This window comes from Pipistrellus hanaki, assembly GCF_964339955.1.
Source record: "Pipistrellus hanaki genome assembly, chromosome: 8".
NCBI classification, from domain to species: domain Eukaryota; kingdom Metazoa; phylum Chordata; class Mammalia; order Chiroptera; family Vespertilionidae; genus Pipistrellus; species Pipistrellus hanaki.
In genome coordinates this window covers 59,496,484-59,517,184 of record NC_140510.1, presented here as the reverse complement: position 1 = coordinate 59,517,184, position 20,701 = coordinate 59,496,484, and the positions used below count along the sequence as shown (strand labels likewise).

The 20,701-nt window shown below is 52.8% G+C and overlaps 1 protein-coding gene across 2 annotated transcripts in view; it reads left to right on the top strand.

Annotated features, from left to right (window-relative positions):
* ARMC9 (armadillo repeat containing 9) overlaps positions 1-19,677 on the top strand; it is a 100,709-nt gene extending 81,032 nt beyond the window's left edge. The window contains exons 22-25 of one of the 2 annotated variants that reach the window (XM_084891779.1): positions 2,231-2,367; positions 5,689-5,818; positions 15,439-15,620; positions 16,688-19,677. In XM_084891779.1, the coding sequence (XP_084747905.1) occupies positions 2,231-2,367; positions 5,689-5,818; positions 15,439-15,620; positions 16,688-16,710 (472 nt within the window). In that variant the 3' untranslated portion in view covers positions 16,711-19,677. Of the gene's footprint in view, positions 1-2,230; positions 2,368-5,688; positions 5,819-9,500; positions 10,175-15,438; positions 15,621-16,687 lie in introns of those variants that run through there. The other variant, XM_084891780.1, reaches the window with a different exon arrangement.
* Positions 19,678-20,701: the final 1,024 nt, after the last annotated feature.

The following is a 20,701-nucleotide window of genomic DNA, read 5'->3' as shown; positions in this document are numbered from 1 at the left end:
GTAATCCCAAGTTTTTGTGTGTGGTTTTTTGGGGGGTATGTATTTGCTTTTGTTGTTGTTAATCCTCACCTGAGGATATTTTTCCATTGATCTTTTAGAAAGAGTGAGAGAGAGAGAGAGAGAGAGAGAAATATCAATGTGAGAGAAAGACATTGGTTGGTTGCCTTCTGTAAGCACCTTGACCAGGGCCTGACCCGGGAGGAGCCTGCAACTGAGGTTCATGCCCTTGACGGGAATAGTACCCGGGCCCCTTCAGTCTGCAGGCCGATGCTCTATCCACCGAGCCAAACTGGCTAGGGCTGTATCTGCCTTTTTTAAAAGATGTCAAAAATGTCTAGGTATTGGGAGGGCAGAACATTTTTCATGGTAAACACTGGTTTTATAATCATGAAAAGTTGAAAATAAAAGTGAATACAATGGTCCCTGTGCAATTCGGGACCCTTCCTCAGCCCAGCATCAGGTGCGTGCCTCCCCCTGGGCCTGTTTTCTTCTGATCAAGCCTCCCTCCTCCATGCATTCTAGAATTCCTTCTCCTCCCATCACTGTCCCAACTTTGCTCCACCATTTAACGCCTCTTTTGCTCCCTCTTCAAACTCACCTCCTACTGCTGCTGCTATCTCCCTGCCTCCCTCACCTCTCTGGTGACTTCCCTGGCCCAGCCTCCTCTCTCTTCACAGCCCCACGTGGTCTGACGATGACTTCAGCAAGTTATTGCTGCCTAAGCCACTGTGGCCTTCCTGTCCTGACCCCTCTCCCCCACAGAACACTGCTGACAGCCCTCCCCCTTCACGTCCTCTGCCACTGTGGGCGGTCCCTCACTCTCCCCCTCTTCCTCCTAAATGCCATGTACTGCAGGCCCCACTTGTCTGGTTTCCATGCTGCTGACACCCACCTCTCTAATTCAGCCCAGACTTGTCCCCGCAGCATCCCTGGGTGAACACACAGTCCTCTGAGCCCCCTGCTTCAGGGAATGGTGTCACCACCCAGACACTGAGCTAGAACATCCATGGACGCAGAGCCCTCTCCTTCCCACGTGCTCCTCCTCTGGCCCTTCTCTCTGCCCTCTGAGCACTCTCCTCCACCCAGGAGAGCTCCTCAGGGTCCTCTCCACGGGGGTCCCCCCTCCACGACCACGGACATGGGATGCCATTCCTGTGGTTCCTGTTTCCTTTAGAGATCAAATCTAGTCAAACCCTGGCCGCCAGGGTCCCTCTCAGTTGACACCCACCCCCTCTCCCCCAGCCCTGGAAGCCCTCAGGACAGCCTGTACCTGCAGCTGCCAGTCTTTATGGTGCTTACGTAAATGTTTCTGTAACAACCCAGCGTGAGTCATTTCTTTGCCTCTTCACCTTGCTCATGGTGTTACATCCGGTAAATTCTCCCTAGTGGCCCCAGGTCAGTGTTCATGACTGGCACACGTACACACACACACACACACACACACACACACACAGCATTTCCTGCCCCCTTAGGACAGTTAGGTGTCTACTTGTCTTTGCTACTGGAACTCACATTCAAGAACAACCATTTTATGGTGCCCACTCCTGCAACAGGTGGGCATGTGCTTGCTCTGATGTGCCTCCACCCCCACCCCAGGCCTCACTGGAGCAGGTGGCTGGTGTCTCCTTGCTGAGGGGAGTGAGCGCTGTGCATACAGGCTGGCCTAGGAGTACCCTGCCTGCTCCCATCTGTCACGCCTGGTTTGGGTCTGGTGCACTGACATATCCAGCAACACATGTCTGCTGGATGAATAAGTCTGCCAGCCGCCTTCACCCACCGGGCCGACAGGAGGCCATGCCTACACCTTCTAGGCAGATTCCTGTGTTTGCCTAACTCCCGCTGTCGTGGCTGACATGACATGTCATGTCTTTTCTGATCGGACCCATCCTTTCACTAATCTATTTCATCCTTAGGGGACGAACCAGAAGATTGGCTCCTTAAGTTGGTTGAAATGCCATGTCCCATGTCACTCAAAGCCAAAAGATAGAATTGTGTCTTAGAAAGATACTAAGCCTCGTATCACTAAACGTATAAGAGCTAACATGAGCAAGCAAGGGTACTTCCTAGTTTCTACCAATACCCCTAAAAAGTCTTGCTAGCTGCTAATAGCAAATTAACAAAATAATTTCAGATACTTGGACTTTCTATATTTGTTTGTGATGCTATAAGGTAGTCAGCAGGCAACTATCTCCTGGCTTTTTTGATGGCTGTTTTTCACTTTTTCCTGCAGGCTGGAAGACCATCCCGTGTCCCCCCAGACATCCCGACATGCCAGAAACCGCTGCCTCCAGTCCCCGCCCAAGGCCCACCTTCCAGTCTGCAAGGCCGGCGAGCCTGGTGCTTCGGAGCCTTGTGTTTCGACCTCATGTAATAACACGGGCAGCACGTGGGGACACTTTGGGGCTGCTGATTTCTAAAAAGTATTTTTCAGATGCCAGAAAAAATACATGTGCGTTGCATCAGAGACATACAAAGTATTTTCTTTAATTTTCAAGAGGAAATTAAAAGGATATGAGCGAGCCAGATAAGACTCTAATCTCCATTCAAATAGGAAAAACAACAGAGGAGCAGGTCAGATTCCAGTGTGAGAAACATCTGAGAACTTTTATCATCTGCTCACAATTGGATCCAAACACGTCCAAGCCGGGAGCAGCAGACAGCCCGCCCCAGAGCGCAAAGGAAGCAGGCCGCTGGGCCTGGGGCGGGTCTCCTGCCGTGAGCAGTGCTAGAGGCTCTGCCAGCTTTGAGCGTCTGCTCTTTACATGGTTCGATTAGAGCTTTAAACAGTAACACGCCTTCACTAAAAGGTGACTGGCCCGATGTGTCCAAAGGTTTCTGCTGTTGGGTGGAGGTTTTAGGCTGTGTGACAATTTTTGCCAGTATGACCTGATGCCATTCAGATAAAAATTGTTTCAAGTTCCATAGGCCTGGACCTCCAAAAAGTTGCATCTAGGGTAACTTATTTATCAGAAACATCCTAGTTTTACCAAAATGACCACCAGGGTGGCCCTCTGTCTTGCACTGATTGCCAGCATGATCCTATCTTTTGGAAAGACTTACCATGCTGTTACCTGCCAGGTCGTATTGAAGGTTATCATAGACAGAGAGGGCTGGGTGGCAGCTAATGTTTGTGGCAATGTTGACATTACCAAAATGTTCACATTGTTATTTTCAAGAACAGTTAATATTAGCCCTGACTAAGTGAAGGCCCTGGCAATTTCTGGTTCCTCAGGTGAGGACTCAGCCTTGGCAATCACCGGTCGTCCCCTGTGCCTCTCCCTGGGGAGCAGCAGCTGCTCAATGGCCCCTCCAGATGGGAGCCCTGGGGTAGGAGCAGCTGCGTGTCCCAAGTCCCGCTGCGGGCGCACCTGTCAACCTGCTCTGAACGCTGAGACCTTAGTCCGAGTCTCCCAACCTCCACCTGCTCCTGTTTTCTCAGACTCCCCCCTCCCACCAGAACACTGACCTGCGTGCCCGCCACCTGCCAGAGACTAAGCCTACCAAACCTCTGCTCACCTGCTCTGCAGGCTGCTCTCAGCCTCAGGCCAGCATCTTTCACTCCCCTTGAAGTTCCTTTTACTCACCCCCGCTCTTCTCTGGGAGCAGCCAAGCCTAGGGTGACGGCTTTCCCTAGTCCCTTAGTGAGCACCTACCCTGTTTCTGGTCTAGATTCTGTTCCTCCCTCCACCCTCTTTCAGGCCTGCCCAGCCACAGCCACCCAGGGACCGATGTCCCTAGGCCAGTGTCAGCTTCCCGGCTGGTCTCGCCACAGCCATCTCTTCCTCTTGTCTCCCAGCCTCTGTGAGGAGGGGTGGCAAACAGTCTTGGCTTCCATGTTTGGGATGCTGTGTTGAGACCGGTTGTGAGCTGGGCGGGGCTCCACCAATACAAGTGCCGTGTGGATGAGCAAGGAGAGGAGGCCGCAGGCCGGGTGGCCACCCTGATCCCATTGTCTTTGTGTCATTCCTTCCCTGTCTGACTCCTCCTGGCCCTCCCCCTGAGTCCTGCTTCCCCAGCCCTTTCTGCCTCCTCGGTGCTCTTGCTCACCTGTTTCCCCGTCCCATCCTGGCCTCGCCCAGCCACTCCCACAGGTCCCCTCTCACACATGACCTTCTGCTGAGTCTGGCCTCCTGGCCTTCCCTCATCTGGGAATTAATGCCCCACTCGGGGCCCAGTGGGGACCCACCAGTATGACCGGAAGGCCATTTTCTCAGGAAGCCCCCTTCAGACCTATGGGACAGTCAACACAAAGGTAAAACTCATGAGAAGAAACCTGTGGGACCCTCAAACTGCTTGATCAGCTGAATGCCAAAATATTTTTTTTTTATTGATTTCAGAGAGAAAGGGAGAGAGAGATAAAAACATGCATGGTGAGAGAGAATCATTGATTGGCTGCCTCCTGCACACCCCCTACTGGGGGGTTGAGCCCACAACCCAGGCATATGCCCTGATCAGGAATCGAACCTTGACCTCCTGGTTCATAGGTTGACACTCAACCATTGAGCCACACCAGCTGGGGAAAAGTACAATCTTTTTAAGTGGGTGCCCTTCTCCCCACAGCCCCCAGCGCTCACTGGCTGAGACCCCGGAGACCTCCAGTGTGGTGTATGCTGGCAGGAAGGGTGGCTGCTGTCTGGTGACTGAACCAAAACCCCAGAGGGTCTAGGGGGGAGTTCAGCGTAGTTCCTCCTCCTAAGCCCATTGAGCAGAGAGCACAGACAAGCCGGCCATTGAAAAATGGATCAGAGCAGTGAAATTCTAGTTCCGGACCCAGGCCTTGGTGGAGACTGTCCAGTAGATAAAGCCACCTGTTGGGTTTCATACCAGAAGCAAATTCCTTATTTGGAAGTCAGAGAGATGTCCCTGCTACGGGCTGAGGAGACCTGCCAGGAAGACTTTTTACATTTAAGATACCACAGAGGCCATATCACAGAGGAGCCAGAGAGATTTTTAAAAGAACTGAAAAATTGGAAGCTGCGAATCCAGACTTTGTCACTGCAGAGCTCTGACAGCGACGTGGACCCCTTGGGCTGTAGAGAGAGAAGAGGAAGTGGGGGCAGAGAGGAAGGGCCCAGGTCCCTGTCCCCAGGAGACAGCTGGGCAGTCTTCCGGGCCTTCTCGTCACTTCCCACGAAGGTCTACAGGATGAGCCGGGCCTGGTCCTTGGCAGAGGGGCAGCTCAGGCTGCAGCTGGGAATTAGGGCACTTCCTGCCCCGGGTGGGCTGAGGGATTCAGGCCTAAAGGCGTCTGGGGCAGCTCAAAGTAGAGAAAACCCCATCCCTGGGCCTGCCAAATCTATCAAGTAAAAATACAGGACACCAAGTTGAATTTGAATTTCAGAAAAAACAATAATAATTTTTCAGTGCGTCTGCGCTCCTGTTGGTATTCCATGTGTCCTCAGCTTCTCCCTGAGAGGGGGGGCCCTGGGGAGGCCACAGAGCCGATGGGCCCGCACTTCCCTGTGCCGCGGGCGTCTGGCCAGAGCGCACTGCTGCACCCAGGCTGTAGGTACTGTACGTCAGGGGGGCTGCCTCGGGAGTCCCCAGCTGCACAGATAAACAAGTCCCTGTCCATACCTGGCTGGCCCAGGTACGTGCTTTTCTTGGCTTTGCCGCCCAGCCCAGTAAAGAGCATCCTCAAGAGCTTCCAGAACAGAAGTCCACTGAGCTCTCTCTCCTTCTCCCCAGCCTCCAGAGCCGCCAAGCCAGAGGAGTGGCTGCCAGGAGGACATCAGGGAGAGCCTCGCCTGCCCCCAGCAGCGGCCCCCAGCCATCCAAGGGAAGTGCCCTGGGCTCTGAGCAGCGGAGAAACCACCAGGTAGGAAAGGGAGGTGTCCTTCGAGCCCAGGCTCTGGCGGAGGAAGGAGCACTCCTCTGGGGCCTGAGGCGAGGTGCTGAGATCCAGGAACACAGCCACCTGCCTGACCACCTCGGGGCAGAGCAGCCCTGCGCCTGAGAGCTATCTGTTATCAGCCCAGAAGGGACTCATTGGGAGAACTGTAAGATGAACACATGGGGGAGGGGGGATGGCTCAGGGCAGCTTGAGGGCAGAGCCCAGTCTCAGCGCTTTGCTGTGGAGAAAGGGGGGATGGAGGGGGAAACGGAAAAAGAAGGCAGTGACATGGTTTGGCTCAGATGTCAGCCTCCTAAAACAGAAACCAAAGCCCCCAGGCAGAGAAAGGGCGTTTTCTTCTGCACCAAAGGAGTAGACTGGCCCTTGTGGGTCACTCAGGGCCTTAGACCTAGAGAGGGCTTTCAGGGACCTCACAGGCACCTTCTCTCAGACCCGAGGAGACCTCAGGGAGAGCAGCCCCAGACCCATCGTGTCCTGAGCGCCAGGCACCCCAGCTGCCCTCTCTTCCTCCTGGCCCCAGGGCGGCAGGCCGGGGAGTCTAAGAGAAGCCAGCCTACTGTACTCAGACACTGGGCTCGCTATGTATTCTACACCCTGGAACCTCTGAATTAAGGCATAGTGTCCTGGTGAACGCAGCTACACCCTGGAGCCTCTGAGTTAGGGCATAGTGCCCTGGTGACTGGTCAGGCTTCTGTGCCCACGTTGTTATCGACGAGGCAAGCATTCCATGAATGTGCCCTCGGCGATCGGGCCCCTCAGCAGTGGGCCCTTGGGGACTGGTAAGACCGTGGGAGGATGGCATCCCAGGGCCCCAGGCCTGAAGCCACCCAACATCCGCTGCTGATGGTCCTCCTGGCAGTGCAGAGGCGTCTCCTGCTGGCCGCCCTTACCCGGGCCTTACTGCAGGCTCCCACCGCTGGAAACCCACAGAAGCCGTCTGCTGAGTCCTAGAGGCCCGCGGAGCACCCGGAGCTCCCACTGCCGCAGAGAACAGGCGGGGCGTACGGAATGGCACCCACGGTGGAGGAAAAGAAGGGAGAGGGGAGGGCGGGGAGGGGGGCTCAAGCCCCTTCCCTCTATAGTAGATCTGGAGGGCTGAGCAGGAAGGACTTTGGGGCCTGGACTGCAATCCTGGATATCAGAGGTGCAACAGGTGGCAGGATGAGCCAAACAGAGACCCGTGGGGCCGGGCCCCTGGTCTCCAGCCCAACGCCTGCCTAGCTGGGGCCTCGGCAGCCCCTCCCCGCCTGGGCCTCCTCCCCTCTCAGTAGCTGAAGGTGAGCTCTGGACCCAGCTCGGCAGCTCTGGGCACCCTCTAGAAGGAGGGTGAGGTGCCAGCAGGTGAGCCGGGGCCGAGGATGGGCTCCTGCTGCCCTGACCTCCTGGCGCCCTGGCAGCGGCTCTGCTGGGCCGGGCCAGGGCCAGTTCTTTTCCTTTTCGATAAAAGCTGTTCCTGCCTGAGGCCTTCCACTGGGGACAGTTCTCTCTCCCCAGAAATAATTGTTTTCATAGTAGATAGGGACCTCCAAAGGCTCTTTTCGTGTTATCCGCAGTGGGGTACCCAGAAGCTTCCGTGGTAAGCCCATGGGTGCCTCTCCTTAATGGCCATCACCTGAACTCAACTCTCATTGGGGGCGGGGCTCTGTCTGAGAGAGAGGAGGAAGGAAGAGGGAGAAATGTCTTGCTGTTCCACTCTCCCCTCCCCCACTGGCCATCACCCCTGCCTGGAATATTCTTTCCCTGCCCCAACCCCCTCTTCCCTGGGGCTGCTCCAGGTAGAGGTACTAAGTATTCCTTCCTCCTCTCTGACCCCAAACTCTAGTCACTCTACCGCATTCCAGGGCCACAGAGCCCACCGGCTCCCACAGAGCCCACGGCCGGCTCCCGCGTCCTCAAAGACAAGCTGCATGTCAGTTTGTCCCAGTGTCTCCTCTCCTGGCCTAGAACAGGCTCTTCACATGTTTGTTGGTGAATCAGGAGGAGTAAGGGTGGATAGGGGCTCCCTGCAGGGCCAGTGTCCCCCAGCTCCTCTGCCTCTGCCTTTGGGGTGAGGACAACCCCTGCCCCAGAAGCGGGGTTGGCTGGGTGGGTGCTGCTTAACTGCTCAGAGCTGCCGTGTGGGCAGTGGTAAATGGGAGTTTGCTCTCTTTTCCACATTGAGTGGTTTTAGATGTTTCAGCCCCAGCCCCATCCCCGTGTCTCCCAGCACCAGCCCCACCCCCGTGGAACTGCCTTCCGGGAAGCAGAGAGTGAAGGTTCAGATCCCACACCACCGCCTGCTCCACCCTCCTGTGGCCACGGTTTCCCTTTTCTTTCTGTTTTGCTCCTTAGCATTGACTAGCTAGGGAAGGAACGATACTATGAACCAGGCTTTAAAAATACTTTTATTTTTTGAGGCATTTATCCTGAGAGCCAAGGTGCTCTCCCGGGAAATCTGCCAGCCCAGACCTTGGAGTGTGCAGACTTGGTTCCCCGCTGGCCCCTCGGGAAGTGGTGGGCCGTACTGCCCAGGTGGGCACAGGGTCTTGCCCTCCTGCTGCCTGTGAGGGGCCGCTCAGCGAGGCCGGCTCACGGACTGGAGCCCCGCTGGGCAGGAAGGGCATTTGGTGGTCGGAGAACAGGCCAGGGATGGGCTGCTCGAAGGAACCCAGTCCTCAGCTGGGAGCAGAATCAAACAGAAGTCCTGTCCCGCCACAGACAGGAAATGACTCTTCTGCAAGTATTTTGTCATTTAAAAAAGAAGACAGAAAGATATTTTTTCATCTGTCTACTGTTACGGTAAAAAAAAAAAAAAAGCATTCAAATCTGTAAAGAATTTTGTGAGTTTGAGCCAAACTGTCGACAGATGCCGGGAAGCAGAATCTCAACAGATTGGGACAATGCTCCTGAGAATGGCGAGTTCATATCTTGTTTTTATAAATTACCATCAAAAGGAAAAGACCTAAGTGGGTTACATGAAATCTATTGGTGATGAGTAGGGAGGTAGGAGAAAGCAAAGCAGGGAAACCTCTGGGATTGAACCGAAAGTGAAATGACGGACATGAGCTTCTTTTACAGAGATGAATACAGGATAGCTTACCGTAGTTAACGGTTGGAGATTAATTTGATAACAGTAACAACGAGGGAAAGCCCTGGTCCCATTTGTTGTGCCTGAGGGGTCCGGAGAAAGAGAAGTTACAAGTTACCCAGACATTTCACACGTATGTTATTTTAGATCCAAAAAGGCGATAGGCTAAGTAAAATGGGAGTTGATCTTTGTCAGGGAAAATACTGGCCTAGGACTGACTACCCACTATATCTGTTCTGAGTCAAATATTTAATTTTCAGACCATCCTTTGTGGTTATTTTAGGTTTTTGAGTTTGCACAACCACCATTCAGGCCTTCCCTGAACTAGTCAGGTGAGCATGTGGCCCCTTATTTTTTGTCCATACACACCTCATATTTGTTCCCAAAAGATAGATGGCAGCTCACGATGACACATACATGGTGCATCCAGCCAAAAGCAACTGCAAACGAGGAGGCCAGAGAAAGTCGGCTGGGAGAGCTGGAAACTCGTGAGGTTTTCCTACATCCTGGTGTGTTCTCTCCCAGCCCCCACACATTGCTGGGTTTTGTTATAGCCCTTTCCTCCCCTCCTCCCACCAGGAAATACCAGAAGCAATAACCCACAGCTGCTAATGAACCACATGAGCGGAGTCCACTTAGGGGATCCCTGAGCATCTTACTGCGAAGGGTGGTTCCGGAGAATACAGGGACACAGGCTCGTCTGCGTGGGGATTATGACTCAGCAGCATTCCAAACACTGGTAGAGATTAAGTATCTCCGGGCCTTTTATTGCTCTTCCAGCACAATGTTCCTATTGATAAGCAGAGACCATATCAGGGGGCTGGGCCTCTCAGCAAATAGTTACCGATCTTTCAGGACCCTCCCAATTTACACACATATTGCAATGTACATTTTTCCTTAGAACCCAGCACCATGTGTTCATGCGGCAAATTACCTTTCTAAGTCACAGGTGACAACTGTCCTGAACTACGCCATGTGCTTTTACTGCTCTGCCCTAATCTGGCCTCATCTCCCGCCAAACCATCACCATTTCCTGGCTGCCAGGCTGCTGAGCTCACCGTTCTGCAGGGGATGGAGAGCCCAGAGGTCACTTGGAGCCAGGCTGATCCTTACCAGCAACCGTCAGCCCCTATGTCCCACCGTGTCCTCCCCAGCCGGCCCCGCCGCCATCGCCCCTGCAGAGTTTAGTGACAGTGACCAGCATCCTTAGTCAGCATTGCCCCTCCTGCAGCAGCCCCCGGGTGGTCTGAACAACCTCGGGGGGGGGGGGGGGGGGGGACTCTGCCAGGCCAAAGGGGGCCTCCCTGTGCTCTGCCGAAGGCCACCTTCTCCAATGCCAGTGGGAGATGCCAGCCAGAGGGACCCTGCCTGAGGGTGCCTTTTCCCAGCATCACCACCTGGCCAAACAGAGGTGATGTTCTAGGTCAAAGAGGAGGCTGGCTTTTGTTGGGTGTGTTTGTTTATTTGTTTTTTTAAATATATATCGTGTTTCCCCGAAAATAAGACATCCTCCGAAAATAAGACCTACTTACAGGTTTCCTTCTGAGTGAAATATAAGGCATCCCCCCTAAAATAAGGCCCCCCCAGGCTATACATGAGAGATTTGGTCCACTGATTCTGAAAGAAATGGAGTCACAAGAAATTCACCAGGAAATTCAGGAATTGGATTGTTATGATGATGTTCCAGAAGATGATGACATGATTGTCATTGAATAAATGAGTAAATTCTTGATACTGTAGGATTCACAGTTTGTCTGGTTTGTGTTGACAACTACCGTACTACCGTACCGTATACAGGTAATAAATTTCCTTTATTTTCATTTAACAATAAATGTGTACCGTATTCTTCTTCATGGAAAAATAAGACATCCCCTGAAAATAAGACCTAGCGCATCTTTGGGAGCAAAAATTAATATAAGACACTGTCTTATTTTCGGGGAAACAGGGTATTTTTAACATGTCAAATCCAATGAAGCAAAAACTGCTTAGAAAATTGTTTGTTTGTTTTCATTTAAATTCTTTATTGTTGAAAGTATTACATATGTCTCCTTTCCCCCCCTCCCCCATTGACCTCTCCCCAGCTGCTCCCACCCCGCAGCACCTCACCCCCCTACTGTCTGTGTCCATTGGTTATGCTTCTGTGCATGCTTCTTTGATTGATCTCTTTTTTGAAATATATATTTTTTAATTTTTTACAGAGAGTAAGGGAGAGGGATAGAGAGTTAGAAATATAAATGAGAAAAACAGTGGTCAGCTACCTCCTGCTTGCCCCCTACTGGGGATCGAGCCCACAACCAAGGTACATGCCCTTGACCGGAATCAAACCCAGGACTCTTCAGTCAGTGGGCCAATGCTCTATTCACTGAGTGAAGCCAGTTAGGGCAGTTGATGTTTTACTCCTCTTCCCCTATCCCCACCCCCTCCCTCTTTCCCCTATTTTCCCTCTGAGGTTAAATATGTTTTTATTGATTTTTTAGAGAGAGGGGAAGGGAGGAGAGAAAGAAACATCGATGAAAGAAACATCAATCAGCTGAGGAGGCTGTCTTTTAAGGTGTATTACTCAGGGTTCTCCAGAAAAACAGAACCAACAGGATATGTATATATATATATATATATATATATATATATATAGAGAGAGAGAGAGAGAGAGAGAGAGAGAGAGAGCGCTTTACTTTAAGGCATTGGGTCACATGGTTTACTTTAAAGAACTGTGGAGTCTTGACAAGTCCAAAATTTACAGGATGGGCCAGCAGGCTGGAGACTTGGGGAAGAGCTGAAATTCGAGTCCAAAGGCCATCTGATGACAGAATTCCTTCCTGATCAGGGGAGGTCAGGTTTTTTTCTACTCAGGCCTTCAGCATATTATGGAGGGCAATCTACTTTATTTATAAAGTCCAGTTATTTAAATGTTAATCTCATCCCAAAACACCTGCACAGAAACATTCAGCATAACATTTGGATAACTATCTGGGTACCATGGCCCAGCCAGGTTGACATACAAAATTAGCCCACATTAAAGGGTTTTGACACACATTACCAAATTGCTCAGCTAAAGGCGAGGGCCCTTTTCTGGTTGCCCTGGGATGGGGAGATTATGGAGTCCTGAGCCCTGCTGCTCAGATCTTTCTCTCCCTTTACTTCTTGCCAGCTCACTGCAGCTGCCCCCAACCCTGCAAACCTGAGATTACTGCCCATCAGCTTCACGGCCCCATTTGGCGAAGCTGCCCAGCCATCCTGAGTCTGCATTGCTAGCTCCCACGACCCTGGATGACCCTCCCTGGCCTGTGACCATGTGATGGGACATCCCCAGGCAACTCAGGCTATTCCCACTACCTGGAATAGCTTCCAGTGTTCAGCTGGTCATTTTTAATAGTTTCTCTCAGTTGTTTCTTCTTAAAATATAGTAGGGTTACATTTAAAAATGGTCACGATGGTTATCACTACAACTTAAAAATAATTAACTGCTACAACAATGATGAAAAACATTGAGATTAAAATAGCTAAATAGGAAATAATCTCTTTTGAATAAGATAATAGTGGGTAAGAAAGCATCAGTAATGCAGCTGGTCTCACTGTCTTACAATCTTTGGTCACAGATCAAAGAGGCTCCGTGAACTCCCAGGAGCTGGAATCAGGTCTGGTTGATCTTTCATCCCCAGCACCCAGCACAGCCCTTAGCACACATGAATTAGCAACAAATGAAAGAAAAGCAAACCATCAAGGCAGAGTCTTAATGAAATACAGTACATCAATCAGATGAGAAGGCTCACAACCATCTACCTATATAAAAGGCTAATATGCTAAGTGTCCCTCCCACTGTCCGACCGGTCACTATGATGTGCACTGACCACCAGGGGGCAGACGCTCAATGCAGGAGCTGCCGTGATGCACAGAGAAATGTCATGGTGGACCTGGTGCCCACAAAGCAACACTTGGCTTCCAGAGCGACACCCCACTAAATTGCAGCCAATGTTGCAGAGACCCCATAGTATAAAATGCAGCCCACCGCCCAGCCCAAACCAGAAACAGTGGCTGTGGCTCCAGGTAATGACATCATATAGCAACACCCGGCTTCCTCTCCCTAGCGACAGGCCATCTATTTATATAAAAGGCTAATATGCTTAAGTGTCCATCTGGGTAATGATGTCACATAGCAGCTCTCAGCTTCCTCTTCCTAGAGACGACTAGCCTCCTTGCAGTCTCTTCAGCCCAGGAACACAGCTTGCTTTATAGCCAGGTGGAAACATTTCACACTGTAACCAAATGTCTGTGAAGTGTTTTCCGTGCCTCATCTCATTTGATCCTCACAGAAGTCCTGGAGTAGGTAGATAGGAGACTCGGTGGAATCCAATTTTTTTTTTTTTTCATTCGCTGGAAAACGGAGATTTATAAAGTTTAGAAACTTGACCCGACTAAAAAGAAGTAAGAAACAGTGGACTTTGAAAATGATTATGGAAATAATTGTGACAGAGGCTACTCAAACCCGTGGAGAGAGAATGGAATAAGGACATTGGATAGCACAGCAGTGTGACGGTGGGAAAGGCATACTGTGGGAAATACCAGGGGATAATATGAAAGATGATATAAAAGTAAACTTTCTTTTGAAAGAAAAAATTACCTGAAAGTCTAAAAATCTCCTCTTCAGCCTGGTGTGGAAGATTTCTTGCCTGGGCAGTCTTTATGCCAATCTTTTTCCTAAATTTGAATTTGGAAACTTTGAGATGTTTAAGTTTTCCTTTCTAATTATTAAAGTAATATATTCTCAATGTAAAAAGAAAAGGGGAGGCATGTAGAAATACAGAAAAGAGTCAAATAGAAAATTCTACAGTTTCCTCCCCAAGTCCCACTCCCCAGAGCCATAACCCCCATTTGTGGGGCATGGGCCACAACCCGGTGCCTGGAACAGCCTCACTGGGTTGTCACAGCTGTCTTACAGACATTTTACAGGTGGGGAAACTGAGGCTCCCAAAATGCCAGTGGACTTGCTTATGGCCAGTTACCGGTTAGAGAGCAGCGGGGCAGGGCTGAGTCCCGGCCCTTCAGTGAGCCAGGCACCCTGTCCAGCCTCTGGACGCTGCACTCCCACCGTCTTCCAGGAGCCAGGAGCACACCCACATGCATGCATGCACGCTCCCCACCATCTGCTGGAAAGCCCCGCAGCCTGTCATCTCCCTCTTCTGGCCTGGGGACCCTCACCTGCCAAGCTCCACAGCTGCCTGCCCTGTACCAACCGTGTGCAGCCCCCGGACTGAGGCGTCCACATAGAGTAGGAAAAATGGACCTGCAGTTTCTGAGCATCTGTTGCATGCTGGGAGCTGCTTATTCAACAGTGACAACAGCCCTGGTTGACAGCCTGGGATCTAGTCTTCAGAGTTACAGTCAGGAAAATGAGCACATAGATAGTAAGAAGTCAGGAGGTGAGCATATTTCAGGTCAATGACGGCCAAAGAGCAAAGGGCTGGGCGGGGAAATCATATCACAAGCCCGGCCACATAGCTGAGAGGTCACAGAGCCAAGATCCCACTCCCAAGACTTCTTCTCTGACAGCACGGAGTGACGGTGGCTGTGGGCTGGAGGGAAGGAAGGCACCATTCCAAGGCTGGCCAACGGTCTGCACAGCCGGGCCATCAGGCTGGGACTCAGAGGCCGTCCGGAGAGGGTTCAGATCTTGGCCTCATCACCTATTTGTTATGTGTGTGACTTTGGAGCCTCGGTTTCTACATCTGAAAAATGGGGTAGTAATGCCTGCCTCGCAGGATGGTTAAATGTCATCTCAGAGAGGCCTTCCCTGAGCATCCTATCTGAAATTTGCTTTCTATTGTTCCTATAACAAACTGCCACAAACGTAGTGACCTGAACACCACGCATTTATCACCTTACAGTTCCGTGGGCTAGAAGCCCGACCCAGATAGCTCTCTCACTGGGCTGCAGGAAAGATGTCCACATTCCTTCCTGGGATTCTCTTTTCTGTCTCTTCTGGCTCCTAGAGGCGACCTGCCCACTCTGGCTCGTGGCCCCTCCTCCACATTCAGCGTGGCATCTCCGTCCCTTTCTCCATGGTCACACCTGTTTCTCTGACTCTCTCCCACTTTCATGTACCCCTGTGGTTTTCGGCCCACCCCAAAAATCCAGGGTAATCTCCCTGCTTTAAAGTCAGCACATTAACAGCCTCAATTCCCATTTGTCATGTGGCATTCCAGGAATTAGGCCTGGACATCTCTGCTACCATTTTTCTACCAACCACACCTTCCCTCACACTTCCTTCTCTCCCGGCTCCCCATTCCCCGTCCCCGCTTATCTCCTCCTGAGCATGTGTTTCTTTTTATTATCTCCGCCCCTAGAAGGTGAGCTCCAAGGGGACAGAGACCTAAGCCTCTGGGTGCCCTGCTCTACCCACCCCCCCACCCTGTGTCCAGGGCACTGCCCGCCTGGCTTCTGTGCTCAGAGCGGGAGTCCTTCCTTCTGCGGCTTCCAACCGCGCGGCAACTTTGACTCTAGCTTGCACGTTTCGTTCTAGGGAATTTTCATCAGCCTTTGCCTACAAGCCCCGGACCCCCTGTACCCCGGAGATCCTGGACCTGAACCCACCCAAGGCCCAGGCGTCAGCCCTGGCCCCTCAGTTCTCCTCACGTGGCCCCCAGCAGGCCAGCCGCCCTGGCTCCACTGCGTCCTCCACGTCGTCCACGAGGGGCCTGCAGAGTAAGTCTCCCTCTGGGTCTCCTTTTTCATGGAGCAGGGCCCTGCCCCCAGGACCTGGTCTTCATTGGTCTCTCAGTCAAACTGCCTTTGGCCTTAAGGGGCTCATGCACAAGCTGATGAAGTGAGACCTCCAGGCCATGCCTCTCAGAGGTCAGATCCCGTCTCTGGGGGGCTTCCTGTGCTCAGCCCTGAAACCCAGACCTCCTTCTGGTGGGAGGCAGCTGCTCCAGCCTCCTGCATGACAGGCCTGTGGAGGGACTGTCCCTGGGGTCCCCCTCCGCTCCTGCCCTGTGCCCGCTGTAAATACACTTCTCCCTCTCTCTGCTCCCTCCCAGCCCTGGCCAGTAGACTGCCCCAACTTCCCAACGGAGCCTGGACCTTTCTAAAGAGCTTTACTGAAAATAAGGGGAAACAATAGAGGAGCAGAACAAATAATGTCAGGCGCAGTCAGGATAAGGCATTCCTGTGACTGCACTGCCCCCAGCCCTCCCTGCCCCTCAGCCTTCCTGACTGGCCCTGGGCCCTCTGACGGCAGGGTTGGCTCTGTGCTTCAGGGGCCACGGCTGGGAACACACAGCAAACCCCCAGCCCCTCTCTCCACCCGAGGGGCAGGGCAGGCTGCTTCCTCCAGAGGAAGTGACAGCCAATGCTGGGAGGCCCGGCCAGAGAGGCAGGCAGGCCTCTAACCTGCCCGCCAGCTGCCCTGGCCAGGAGCCCTGCGAGTGTGACAGGAGAACAACATGTAGCTGACGGGCTGGCCAGTGGCACATCGTGGCCCTGGCGGTGTGGAGAGCTCAGTGAGCAGTGAGATTTATGACTTGTGACCTCAGCCAACACATGAGCGTTTGCCAGCAAAACTCACTGAGCCCCCACACCCAGCAGCCTGCAGCCTGCTTCCTGTGAGGAGAGTGTGGCCAAACAAGTCAGGCCCCGGCCGCAGAGCAGGTGAGCGGGAGGAAGGCCTCTGTTTGTTTGCACAGAGCCCGTTGAAAAAGGGACTTGTCTGGGACAGAGGGGCTCTGTACGGACTGCCTGGTGCTCAGCTCGCTCTGGCTTTTCTCCTCCAGGCAGCCAGTCTCACAGGAAGTGAGAATGGTTTCTTCCCAGCTCCCCGTGCCTCTGCAGGACCAGCCAGCTTCCTGCGCTCCGCCGGCCAGCAGCTGCGGGTGACAGATGTGAAGAGACAGTTGTCTATGAGCCACTGAAGCTTGGGGAACTGGGGGGTGGACGGCTCTCCTGACGGCCCAAAAGCAAGCCTCCCACAGCCCCGTGACCCAGGCTCCTTTCTGCTCCTGGCTCAGCCGGACGAGGAGGGCTGGGGAGGTCCTGTCGCTGTCCTTCCCGGGTCGTCCTGCACACACAGAGGAGAGGGCTTCGCAGGCACATCGCCGGGGAGACAGCGCGAGTCAGATCAGCGAGCAGGTCCGTCTCGGAGCTTGTGTGGAGGCGCCCGGGACTCCGCTGGAGCCAGGCCGTGGCCTCTGCAGAAACTGGCTCACCTCACCCGGACCAACTACAAGGAGGCAGCAGCGATTTAGACTCAGAGAAACTCATTCTCAAGCCATATGCCTGACAGCAGACTTGATAGTCTCCTCCTCTCTTAGAATCTGGTAAGAATAGGTTTGTTCCCACCCGTGACTGGGAATGTGGCTGGTCGGAGCAGCCCCGCGCTCTGCACACATCGTCCCATGGCTCCGAGGGTGGCCAGTCGGCCTGTCTCCTTACCTCCAAGACCAGAACCACAAACAGTTCCACCAGCAAAGTGACAGGTGCCCGCTGGGAGGCCTGTGACATCAGGGCCCACGTCTCAGGACAGGAAGGAAACACCCCTGCAAAGCCAGCAAGGCCCGGGCATGGGAAATGATACCCAAGCTAACAGCAGCTTCTGGCCTCTCCTAAAATAGAAATATTGAAATAAATTTGCCAGTATTGAGATGGGGTGTGTGTGTGTGTGTGTGTGTGCACGTGTGAATACAGTCACATGTTCCCCCCAGGCTCTCCATCCGCCCTGGCCAGGCCCTGCAGTGGGGGCATTGTTGTCTCACTGGACATGAGTAAAGGATAAGCACTGCATTTTTTCAGTGGCCTCTGACTCCTCAGGGGAGCAGGCGAGAGGCCAGGTGACCCATGAGGTGACCATAAACTTGTCAGCGGTCGGGACCCTCGGTTAATCTCATGAGTTCTTGGCAGTGGCACCGGCTGGGCATGACAGAACCTCGCGACCACATCCCGAGTCTCTGGAGATGTGTGAGCCCCTCTTCTTCCCGGGGCAGGAGCCGTGGAGAACACGCCTGCCTTCTGCGAATGCCACCCTCCAGGCGTTCTCTGGATTCCTGGCCTGACCTGAGGAGGAGAAAAAGAAAACACCAATGCTTATCTCCAGTGTTGCTGATACAGGCAGACAGGAAGAGCCAGACTGAGCCCTGGCAGTGAATCACGGTGCTGGACCGCTGCACGCAATGGAAAACATCTTCCCTGTTCTCCCAGTAAATCTCCGCTCAGATTCCTGGGATGCCACCGACTGGCACGGCCTTCCCCTGCCTGCGGTGGGGGCTGCCGACTCCAGCCACCCGGGTGGAGTCATCCTTCCCGCCCAGTGTCTCCCTGGCGTGAAGGCCGTTTCTCCCTCCTGCCTTCGGATGAGCTAGAGTCTGATTTGTAAATGTCTGGCCATTTGGAGAAAAGAATCGATTGTCTTTTAGAGATGAGGGGAGTCTCTTACTCAGGTCAAGCTACACCGAGCTCATCCGGTGTGGCTGGCTGGTTCTTCTGGGAAAGTAAATAGTGCCCAGCCGCTGAGACACACACCTCCCGCCGAGGCTCACAGCCAGGGGAGACTTTGTAAAATATCAGCAACATACCCGTCGGCATTCCGGCGGCTGCTGGCCTCACAGCACTTGCTGGGACTGGATTCGAGCAGATCTAGGGGGACGGGGCCATCAAAGGCAAGTTTCCTGCTATTCCAAAGTAGAGCTTTCTGTGAAACCTTTTGTAAGCCAACGAGAAGAAACAATTACCGTTAATTATATGGAAAAGCTTTGGAGCGTTCTCAGACCCAAAATTCAACACCCACATGAAGTCTTTATCTCATTCACCACGATCAAAACACTTAATTGCATCCAGTTTTACACCAAGGGTAAATTCTCCTCGGTTTGGTTTGTCTTGGTTTGTCGGGCGCCTTGGGAATGTGCTTGCTAACAGATGCACAGAATAAGCCGCGGTAAAGCCCAGGTGCTCACCGGCCAGAGGTCAGAGCGGTGGCAGCCGGATGCTGAGATGCTGAGTGTGGTTCCCGGGGAGGAGCCTGGGGGCCTCTCTGCTGCTGGGGTGCAGCTGCCCCTATGACTCCTGCCAGACAGTGAACCCTGTTTTCCCTGCTCTCATTTTTTTTCTTTTCTTTTTAACAGTGAAAATCCTCTTTGGATTTCTATTAGTGAATACAGGTACTGGCAGAGGACTTCCTTAAAATCAGACTTTGGAAAAGCAGGAGGTGCCTGCACAGGATAAACCAAAGGCTTCCCAGGTCATCTGCAGACCTTATCCGGCTCCCAGGATCGGCCCCTGAAAGCCCCCGGGAGGAGTCTGTGGGCTTTTGGGAGACGGTGGGCCTGCTGGAAGGCCGGCTACTGGCCCCTGATTTCTCCTGAGCAGGCATTGATCTCATTTACTTCATTCAGAGCAGCCGGAAATGTCTGGAAAGAGCTTCTATTACAATCCTGGGTGAGACTATAACAGGTAGAGGTTTGAGATCCAGTCAGATACCAGGGGTCACTCAGCAAATTGGAAGGATTTAGTCCAAATCAAACTAGCTAAATAAAAAGCAGATGCACAAATAAATAAGAATGATACAAAAATTCCATGTCAAAATATTAAACTTTTTAATAAAAACAAGATCTGCCCCTGCCCCTGTATGACCCTACCTCGCTTTGCCGAATCCTAATCCTAGCCCCAATTCCAGCAAAACTTTTATTATAAAAACAGATAGCCAGCCCACGGCCAGAGTTTACTGATTTGATTTTTTTAAATAGTGCATTAAAATACGTAACTTGACTACTGAGTTTGCAGGCACCCCTTTCATTTTGTGCAAGGTGAGCGCTCCCCCGCTCCTACCCCTCCCGGCCCTGAGGGCCCCTCCTGCTCCCTCCGGTGTGCTGACAGACGGGAAGGGGGCCTCGTCAGACACCGTCAGTGGCAAGTTGTGATAGGAGCGATTCCGCAAACAAAGCCAGTTATCACACCTTTCCTGGCAGGAGTGTGTAAGGAGGTGCCCTCTGAGGCAGAAGGTCGTGTGGGGATGTGTGGGCCCTACAGGTGGCATGGGTAGTGGACCGTCAGCTACTCCGGCAGCCTCTGCCCACATCTGTTTCTACCCGTCCGCAGACCCCTGGTGTTGGCCTAAGTGCCAGCAGCTTTTCACTTCCGGCTGTCACCTTACAGGAACTAAGCTGCCGTCTTTCTCCCCGGGCTGCCTGATAACGGAGGACCAGAGGACTGATAACAGTCGTCCTGGACACCTTCCCACTGGGCACACTGCTGCTCACACCTCTGTCGGTGTGCGGCCAGAAACACAGCGGCCCCACGGGCTGCAGGGTGTGGCACTGCTCCTGGCTGCCGCCACAGCTCCCGCCCGTGACCTACAGGTCCAGAGCGATGATCTGGATTCACTGGAAACCCTGGGCTTATCTGCAGAAGGCGGGGCTGATAGGGCCTGGATAAAGTGCCTGAGCCAATTCCGGTCAAGGGCATGTACCTTGGTTGCAGGCACATCCCCAGTGGGGGGTGTGCAAGAGGCAGCTGATCGATGATTCTCTCTCATCGATGTTTCCAACTCTCTATCCCTCTCTCTTCCTCTCTGTAAAAAAATCAATAAAATATATTTTTAAAAATAATAAAATAAAATAGCACCTCATTATAATTTATTAAAAAAAAAAAAAATGCTGGCCACATCCCGGTCTGCAGGAAGAGAGGCGGGGATGGTGACCGCGCAGAGTCTCCGGTGGGACCGAGGGTGATGCCACAGTGCCACGGTCACCGTCTCCTGGGGGACCAGACCCGCTCCACAGCCTCAGTTGTGAAGGTCA